At 38.6% G+C, this 9904-nt stretch overlaps 1 protein-coding gene across 1 annotated transcript; it reads left to right on the top strand.

The window, feature by feature from the left end:
• The first annotated feature begins 460 nt into the window (after positions 1-460).
• Positions 461-9010, top strand: LOC143879654 (glutamate receptor 2.7-like). The gene is made up of 6 exons (XM_077382147.1): positions 461-755; positions 2913-3476; positions 4300-5021; positions 6580-6895; positions 7674-8080; positions 8283-9010. The coding sequence occupies exons 1-6, from the start codon at positions 488-490 to the stop codon at positions 8832-8834; spliced, it is 2829 nt and encodes a 942-aa protein (XP_077238262.1). The 5' UTR covers positions 461-487; the 3' UTR covers positions 8835-9010.
• The last annotated feature ends 894 nt before the right edge of the window (positions 9011-9904 follow it).

The following is a 9904-nucleotide window of genomic DNA, read 5'->3' as shown; positions in this document are numbered from 1 at the left end:
ACCTTGTCGCCAACGTAATCCCGCGTTTAAATGAGAGTAGATGGAACCTCAGCTCTACACGAAAGAAAAAAGTTACAAATTTACACAAATTTCTCAAGGAAACTGATATTTCCACACCCATTTGTTTGTCTGTTTTTGGAAATTGACTTATTCTTCAAGAATCGACAAAATAAAAGGGAAGGAAAGGAATACAGTTTTTGGAAAAAGGAGAACAAAAGATGTGAAACTGTTGGAGAAGGGAGTGTAAACATCATTTCCCTTTTCTCACTCGAAAGTCAGAGAGTCCACGGTCAATGCTTTAAAATTACAGCCTGCTAAACTTGTCATATAGTAGGCAAGTGCCAGCTTCTTTGGTCGCTACAAGAAATCGAATTTATGTGGGTTTTTTTATTTACTATCCAATCCACTTTACTTACGTCTGCTTATAAACAAAGGTGATACGGGAACTCGAGCACTATTGGAATTGCATCGTTATTGGGTTCTCTAGATGAAGAGCACAATTCAATTCTTAGTTTCCATCTTAGTCCTCTTCTCTTTCAGCCTCCTCTGTGAATTGGCAATAGCTCAAAACAAAATTATCAATTCAACATTTGATGTTGGAGTAGTTCTGGATTTGGAGACATGGGTAGGGAAGATGAGCGAGAGCTGCATCTCCATGGCGCTTTCTGATTTCTATGCCACTCATAATTACAGCACAAAGTTGACTCTCCACTGGAGAGACTCCAAGGAAGATAATGTTGCTGCTGCATTTATGGGTAATTTCAGTCCTCCTCTTTCATTCGCCTTCTACTATTATTTTTTGCCCCACTCTAAAGTTTATATCCCTCTTTTTATCTTTGGTAATGAGTTTCTTCCATCCTCTGAAGATCAATTGGGTATTCAGTAATACTGATTCATTTGTAACTTAAATAGTTAAATGCCTCTTTGGACCCATCTAAGATTGTTTGTGATTATATGCAAATGGTTTTGAAATTATAATTTTATTATTTGCAAATAATAGCTATAATAGTTAAGAGAAAATATTACAACAATCTCATTTGTAGATAAGGACCAATCTCATTTGAGGTTCTTTCTGTAGGGTGTTTTATTAGTTCATCTATTTTCTTTCTCTTGCTCTTCTTTCCTGTATTCTTATTGGGGAGAGGTTGGCTTTAACAAAAAGAAAGAAAGAAAAAACTCAAAAAAAAAAAAAAAAAAACTGTTTACGTTTCCTCCATGTATTTTTCTTCCCTTCCTAATGATAATTTTACTCTAGCATTACTACTGCCAGAGCAGTACATACGCTCTCAACCGAACTTTTGCCTATTGAATGCAGATTGTTAATTTCATTTTTAACCATCCATTAATTGCAATCTTCAAACTACCTCCAGTTGTATCAAATCCATTAAATTAACGTAGCTAAAAAACACTAGTACTTACACTTTTTCTTAACATGTATGCACTACGAAGACTTTTAAACGAGAAAGAAGAGACAAAAAGATGGTCTACACTTTTAAACGAGAAAGAAGAGACAAAAACATGTATCCACCACGAAGACTTTCACCATTTTGGACTACCTTAAATCCAAATGAAAACGAAAATCAAATGAAAATATCTTCGCCAATGAGTTGGCTCTTTAAAAATGTAGCAGTTTGGGCAGAATAGATGTCCGATAGGCATTTTTTTTTTGGCCACTTACAAGATGAGTTAGTGCAATCATCAAAACATGGTACTGCAATTAATATATACCAAAGGTGAAGCTTTCCATTGTGTAAGTTTTCTTTCCATTGAAAATTTGTATTGGAAAATCTTTTCAATGAATGGTTAAAATTTTCCATATAAAAATAAAACTTCTAGCGTTTTCTTAACTGAAAAATATTTACCACAATAAAAAAATTCCTTGAAAATAGCAAACCTCCGTATTTTCCATGAATTTTTATACCATTTTTTGATGGGTGTGGCTAACCATTTTATACCAAGGCATAGCATGGGTAGCCCCCGCGCCCGGCGCACGCCTCTCTCTCTCTCTCTCTCTCTCTCTCTCTCTCTCTCTCTCTCTCTCTCTCTCTCTCTCTCTCTCTCTCTCTCTCCACAACCCATGCATAAGGTGGGGGCCTCCATTTTACACCTCAAACTTACATGGGTTGGGGCCCACTATTTGTCACCTCAGGTTTTGCTGGGTGGGGCCCACCATTTAACATAACCCATGCATAATGTGAGGCCCACAATTTCACCGCTCATGTTTTGATGGGGTGGGACCTACCACTTACACCCTGATGTTATACATAGATATTAAATATTTACTCCCCCCTATTTAAAAACTCCAGCTCAGATACCATATATCTTTATATGAATTACATATAAAATTTTGCATCTACTAAGTTACGAGATATGCGTGATAGTGCATGTCACTAGATGTTCGATATTTTATGATTTCTAGGTGTGAATTTGTATTTATTCTAGCATTTCTTAAAGTATCATCTTTAAATTCTATCATTTATGTACGTTTCCTTGATTTTATTGGATTTCTACCAAAATTTGTAATAAAAAAGAAATGTTTCCATCTGCGTGGCAACTGAAACTGAAATTTAATACCTTACATAAATCTAGCTGTCGAAATATTCTTGAGTATTATATAACTACATATAATTCAGTCATTAAGAAAAACTACATATCTACTCTAATATAGCATAATGCATATACAAATACAGCCTTCTTAATTTCATATATTAAAATTGCTAGAATTCCTTTAAACCCTTCAAAATGGATAAGGGCTCCAATTTTTTTTTTTTTCCTTGTGTGTGTGAGGAAAAAGAAAGTAAATGAAGAAACATACAACTCTCTCTCTCTCTCTCTCTCTCTCTCTCTCTCTCTCTCTCTATGAAACGTTATTTGCACCCCCACCAAATCTCTCAGTTTCATTAATTGTGCAGTTATGGACCTGTTGAAAACTGTTGAAGTTCAAGCGATCATAGGGCCAATGAAATCTGCACAGGCCGAGTTCGTGGTAGAACTTGGAGACAAAGCTCATGTACCCATCATTTCTTTCTCTGCCACCAGTCCTTCTCTCTCCTCCATCCCAACTCCTTACTTCATTCGAGCAGCACAGAACGACTCATCCCAAGCCAAAGCCATAGCTGCAATCATTCAAACCTTCAATTGGAGGGAAGTCATTCCCATCTATGAAGACACCGACTTTGGAAATGGAATCATTCCTTATCTCAGTGACGCTTTTCAAGAGATTGAGGCCCGTATCCCCTATAGAAGTGTCATTCCTCGCTCTGCTACAGATGATAGAATCCTCAGTGAGCTCTACAAATTGATGACCATGCAAACCAGAGTCTTCGTGGTTCACATGTCTTCTTCTAGTGGAGTTCGCATCTTTTCTAAAGCCAAAGAGGTAGGAATGATGAGCGAAGGGTACGTGTGGATTATAACAGATGGGCTAACAACTCTTCTGGACTCCATGGATTCTTCCGTGATCGATTCCATGCAAGGTATGTGAAACATCCAATTTCTCCAAGGAAAAATTGCCAATGGGGGACATCAAAATAATAGAATTGCTAACGGGGGACACAAATTTGAAAAATTGATAAAGAGGGTTGATAACCCCCCTTTTGAGAGCTTGATAACCCCATTTAGAGGATTGATAAACCCCTTTTAGAGACTTGATAACCCCATTACGTCCTCCTCTAACAATTTTTTAAAAGTGTGTCCCCCATTGGCAATTTTTCTTTCTCCAAATAAAGGGGTGCAACATGGGTAGGTTTTTGGGAATTTGGGTTGAGCTTTTACCTTAAAATCTGGTCGGGTTCGGGTTAATTCCAATTAATTTTTTTTGCAAAAGCTCAACCCAACCCAACCCAATTTTGGCCCTGTTCGTTTAAGATTATGCTAACCGGTTGTGAGTCCAAAACCAATTATTAGACTCAAAATTAAACGTAATGTTCATTCCTAAAGCTGGAGAAATTATATTATGTGTGGCAGCATAAACTTATATTTTTTTTTTTTTTAAATGTACGTTGCGGCCCCATGTAGCTGTATAAACCTGTACGATTCAAAAAGTTAGGTAGTGCACATTATGGAAACCACTATAGATCAGATCGGAGGGTTATGATCATCCTGTGAAATTGATTTTTGCGGCACAACCTTTTTACATTGTGGCCTATAAAATGAACGGTTTAGATCATCCTATGATATGGTTATGGTGTGGGGGCCATACCATACTTCTTTTTTTTATTTTAAATATGGGTTCATACGGCCACACATCATATAATTTCTCATTACAGTTGTGTTATTTAAGCATTTATATTGCAACAGGTGTCTTGGGCGTGAAACCGTACGTGCCCAAATCAAAAGAGCTCGATAATTATACAGCAAGATGGAAAAGAAAATTCCGGCGGGAAAATCCGGACATTGAAAGAACTGAGCTAAGCGTTTTTGGGTTATGGGCGTATGATACGACTTGGGCTCTAGCCATGGCAGCTGAGAAAATCAGGGTTTCGAATTCCAGCCTTCAGAAGCCACAAACAAAAGACAACTTGACCAATATAACTGTCTCAGAGATGGGTCAGAAACTCCGTGACGAGATATTGAAGACTAAATTTAAAGGTCTTAGTGGTAATTTCGTTCTGCTCGATGGGCAATTACAGTCATCGGCTTTCCAAATTGTTAATGTGATTGGAAAAGGTGAGAGGGAGATTGGATTCTGGAGTCCTGGGAATGGAATTACAAGGGGATTAGAAGGAGGGAATGAGAAAATACTGAAGAGCATTATTTGGCCAGGAGAATCGACCGCATTGCCGAAGGGATGGGTGATTCCGACGAGCGGAAAGGGAATGAGGATTGGGGTTCCGGTTAAAGACGGATTTAGCGAATTTCTGAATGTAGAACGTGATTCTGTTACCAATAGAACGGACGTTACTGGGTTCTCGAAAGAAGTGTTTGATGCTGTACTTAAAGAATTACCGTATGGTCTCCCTCATTACTTTGTTCCCTTCAATGGGTCTTATGATAATCTCATTTTTCAGATATATCTACAGGTCAGTTCAATCTCTTTCTTAATATATATTTATTTTCTGTCAAGTTGCTACATATGATGTTTTTGTATGGCCAATGATAAATTCGCACCCCTTCAACATGAATTGAAGTGAAAAAACTAGGGGTGCAACTCAGGTCGGGTCGGGTTGAGGCCAACCCGGACCCAACCCAACTTGAGGAACCATTTCCTCAACCCGACCTGACCTGATTTTCAAATCGGGTTGGGTCAGGTCGAGTTTTTACTTTTGGAAATGATATTTCACCCCCTGGGTCAGGTCGGATTTTTACTTTTGGAAATGATATTTCATCCCCAAAAGGAGCCAACCCGGACCGACCCCAACCCGAGGAACCATTTCCTCAACCCAACCTGACCTGATTTTCAAATCGGGTTGGGTCAGGTCGGGTTTTTACTTTTTGAAATGTCCAAATGATATTTCACCCCTCAATCATCCCCCCCCCCCCCCCCCCCCCCCGACGGTTTCTGTAATAATGGTTCACTGCTTCAGGATAACTTCACCCCTTTAGGCTTTAACGCTTTTATTTGTCTTGAAAACTTAACAATTAAGTAACGTTAAGGGGGAGATTTTATTTGTCAAGGGGGGGAAATATCATTCCTTTTCTGACTTTTAGCTTTTTAGCTAATATTAAAAGAAAAATAGAAAATCAAAATTTTTAGGACTGAAAATCAGAAAGGAAAGATGGAAAATAAAATCTCAAAGTAGCGATTGCAACTTTCATTTTTAGTATATTTTATTATTTTAAAAATACAAGTCGGGTTTCAGGTCAGGTCGGGTTCCCGACACCCCAACCCGAATTCAAATCGGATTGAGTTTTTCCAACCCGAACCCAATCCATCCCAGGAAAAATTCGGGTTCAACCCGACCCGAGTTGCACCCTAGAAAAAGTGTTAAACTCACTTTGCATTTAAAGGGGTGCGAATTATCCTACAAGGTATGCGAAGTTAACATCGCCCTGCTTTTGTGACTGACTTCACTCTAAAACATCCAAAACTAATAAAAGTAGGGCCATGATAAATTCGCACCACTATAGGATAGTTCACACCCCTAGAAAGGAGGGTATGTGGCCGACTTTTAACGCTTTTAAACGTTTCAAGGGAGTGAATTATCCGACAGGCGTGTGAATTTATCATTGCCCTAAAAGTATTATTATTTTTTAGCGGTAATAAAAATATTATTTTTGTTGCTACTTTTTTTTTGTATCCCTATTGATTCTGCAATCATTTCTAATATGAGAAACACTGGCTATATTTTTGTGGGAAAAAATGCACGATTATATTAGTGATTGAAGGGCATTTTCATTAAAAAAAAGAAGAAGGTGGTTGTAGTATTTATATAGAGACTTATTGGAAATATTTTCAACTTTTTTGCCATAATTTTCATTGACTAATCGAGAAATATTTTGCACATTAGGATTCATAAGTAAAAAACACTAGTAGTTTACTTGTTACAATCTGCATTGTTGATTTGTTTCTCTTCGATGTATGGATATTATTACATTTTGATGATATTATTTTTATTTTCGTTTACTCGAGGAATATAGAAATTTGATGCGGTGATGGGCGACACGACAATCAGAGCAAATCGATCTTTCTATGCAGACTTCACATTGCCGTATTCGGAGTCCGGTGTGACAATGATAGTGCCGATAAAAGATGACCGGAAGAACAAGAATGCATGGGTTTTCTTAAAGCCTTTAACCAAAGATCTTTGGCTTTCAAGTGGGGCTGCCGCCATCTTCACGGGCTTCGTGGTATGGGTTCTCGAACACAGGATCAACGAAGAGTTCCGCGGTCCTCCTGACCATCAAATCGGCGTGATGCTCTGGTTCTCCTTCTCCACGCTTGTCTTCGCACACAGTTCGTACTTTCTCTTCTACCTCGTCATCTTGGAAATTTATACAGTATCTGCCGTAAATGCATGTACATGGACAATGTCGACCGTTCATGTTGTGCGCGTAGAAATAGAAACAAGCCTAAACTAATCAAGTCTCTTAAGGCTAGATCACATAAGGAGCCAACCCCAAGTTCAGATGGATTGTGAACTTCTAAATGGATACTTTAAGAATAAGTGGGCAGTGTTCGATATTTAATGTGTCAAGTTCATTGATCAAATAGTTAGTGTCGCCTCCGATTTTGGGACATCTTGGTATCAATGTTCACATGAATGCATGAATAATGAGGGGTGCAACTTGCTTAGGGTCGGGTTGAGCTTTTGGTTGAGCTCTTGCTAAAAAAATGAGTTGGAGTCAAAACCTGAACCCGACCCATTATGCTACAAGCTCAACCCAAATTCCCAGCACTCCCGATTGATACATTCTTTGGGTGTGGTCCAGTGATTGAAGCCCCATTCTTTTTTCTTTTTTAATTTTGATTCCAAAACTGATTATTGGGTTCAGTCAGTAGCAAGATGGTTTGCACATTGAGTTTCTTGGCATGATCAAAACCTAGATCAGGCCTTGCAGGATTCCTTGTATGTTGGGCAATCTTTTTGTTTTGTCCGCTGACTTGCACTTGTAATATTTTCTCTCCTTTAATACAGTTACCTTTCGCTCAAAAAATCAAAACCCAGATTAGAATTGCATTCTGCAGAACAGAAAAATAATAGAATAAAACGAATTTGTTTTGATGGTTGTAGAGGAGAAGCTGGTTAGCAATTTGTCGAGGTTTGTGGTGATCATATGGGTGTTCGTGGAGCTGATACTGATGTCGAGTTACACTGCGAGCTTAACATCTATGCTTACAGTTCTACAGCTTCAACCTACGATCACCGATGTGAAGGAGCTCATAAAGAATGGGCACTACGTTGGGTACCAGAGGGATTCCTTCGTGCATGGACTCTTGAAGAAGATGAACTTTGAAGAGTCGAAGCTCAGGGGATACAACACTGCCGAGGAGTACGCCGAGGCCCTTTCCAAAGGAAGTTGGAATGGTGGTGTATCTGCCATTTTTGATGAGATCCCTTACATCAAGCTGTTCCTCAATAAATACTGTGGTGAATACACCATGGTTGGACCTACGTACAAGACCGATGGATGGGGCTTTGTGAGTTCTTTCTCCCCATCTATCTCCCCAAAAAGGCTCATCAATTTAACTAGAATTGATCCAATCCTTCTCATATCCACCTTATTGGAGCAAATGCCCAAAGTTGAAAGTCAGAGAATTTGAAATGCTGTCTTTGCATCATCAATGATACACATTATGGATGCATTTTATCTTTGTTTCTAACTTTCTTTCACTTGAACAGGTCTTCCCTAGAGGTTCTCCTTTGGTCCTTGATATTTCAAGGGCAATCTTGAATGTAACAGAGGGAGATCAAATGAAGGCAATAGAGCGAAAGTGGTTTGGAAATCAGACAACTTGCCGAGAACAAGATACCACCATCACATCAAACAGCCTTACTCTCGATAGCTTCTGGGGCCTCTTCCTCATCACTGGAATCGCTTCAGCTTCTGCTCTATTCCTGTTCTTAGTTCTCTTCCTTTACAAGCATAGACATATTTCTACAATGGATGATTCCAAAAAATCCATTCGGTGTAAACTCATTGCCTTGGCCAAACATTTCGATCAGAAAGATCTCTCCTCTTATCCATTCAAGCCGAACCAACCCAGCAGAGGACTAACAATAGGCACAAGTACAAGCACTGAGGCTTCACTTAATTTTAACAATTCCCAAAGCGCATTGAGCATTTCCAACCATTTGAGTGAGAGCTTCGTTCCAGAAGAAGATCATGGAGTCTCCTCAAGCGAGCTTGGAAGTCCAAGTATAGATACCCAGCCTTCCCGGGAAATAAATTGATGAATGGATTCGAAGTTGGACCTTTGTTTTAGTTTTCTAACCTTGTATATGAAGTATCATTGTGTATTATTTTTAAGGTAAACCAGAGGTTTCCTTTTATATGCAAATCAATGAAGACATACTACATAGAGGAAATATACAAGAAAACGAGAAACAGCATTGTGTATTTTTTTTTAGGAATTTTCTATTTCTTTCTTTTATTGTTATTCATCTTATTTGTCTTTTTAGGTTTTTTCCGATTGTATTTTTCCAATTGAATATGACTGGAAGCCCTGTCTTCCTCCTTGTGAACACTTCAACCACTAATTCAAAAAGAAGTTAAAAGAGGAAAAAACGATAGAGTACGAAAAAAGAGAAAGAAGATGAAAAAGGATATATCTTTTTAAGACAAGCATCAACCATTTATGTCATAGACCCACTGGAGATCAGGTCACTGAACATTATTGGCCATAACAAGATTGAAACTGGCAAAGGAACTATTCATGGAAGAAATAAGCAGTGTCCTCCTCATGGCCTTGAGATGCACTGAAAAGAAGGCAAGTGATGGACCCTCAATGAGAGATGTGGTGAAGCAGCTAATCGATGTCAAGGCCAAATTCTCTAGGTGATTGAGGGTTAACATTGACCTTCCGTTTTGGCAATGACAACTTACTTGTCCATTTATCAATGTCACTGGTTTCTGAGATCAGCTAATGGAGAGGCAGATTGCCTCGTTTGGCCTGATAGTTGTAGGATGAGATGGGAGATTATAGATTCTCTCCCTCTGATTTCTGTTGTTTGTATCTTTTCTTTTTCTTCCGTGGTTTGTCGCTTCCATTTTGTATTTCTGACCATCTGAGGTCGCGGGGTTTCTCCTTTGCTTTATGCATAATATGCCTATCATTCAAAAGAAATGCTAAGGTTTTGTATCCTTACCTCAACTGTTAAAACTGCTAGAATGTACTTGAAAGTTTAGTTTAACGTCTGTTAATAATATGTCATGTTTTGCCATCTTTGAAATGTGAGCAGAGCTGTGTAATCTCTATTACAAGGTTGATGAGAGAGTTCACTTGAATGGCCAAGCAGTTCCA

The sequence above is a fragment of the Tasmannia lanceolata genome, unplaced genomic scaffold, assembly GCF_043159265.1.
Source record: "Tasmannia lanceolata isolate RefF3 unplaced genomic scaffold, GAP_Taslan_0.1 ptg000006l, whole genome shotgun sequence".
Classification (NCBI taxonomy): domain Eukaryota; kingdom Viridiplantae; phylum Streptophyta; class Magnoliopsida; order Canellales; family Winteraceae; genus Tasmannia; species Tasmannia lanceolata.
This window is presented reverse-complemented; position numbering and strand designations above follow the sequence as displayed.

Coding starts and splice junctions, on each gene's coding strand:
- LOC143879654 (XM_077382147.1), top strand. CDS start 488: ATGAAGAGCACAATTCAATTCTTAGTTTCCATCTTAGTCCTCTTCTCT. Junction 756..2,912: donor TGTTGCTGCTGCATTTATGG/GTAATTTCAGTC, acceptor TTAATTGTGCAG/TTATGGACCTGTTGAAAACT. Junction 6,896..7,673: donor CACGCTTGTCTTCGCACACA/GTTCGTACTTTC, acceptor TGATGGTTGTAG/AGGAGAAGCTGGTTAGCAAT.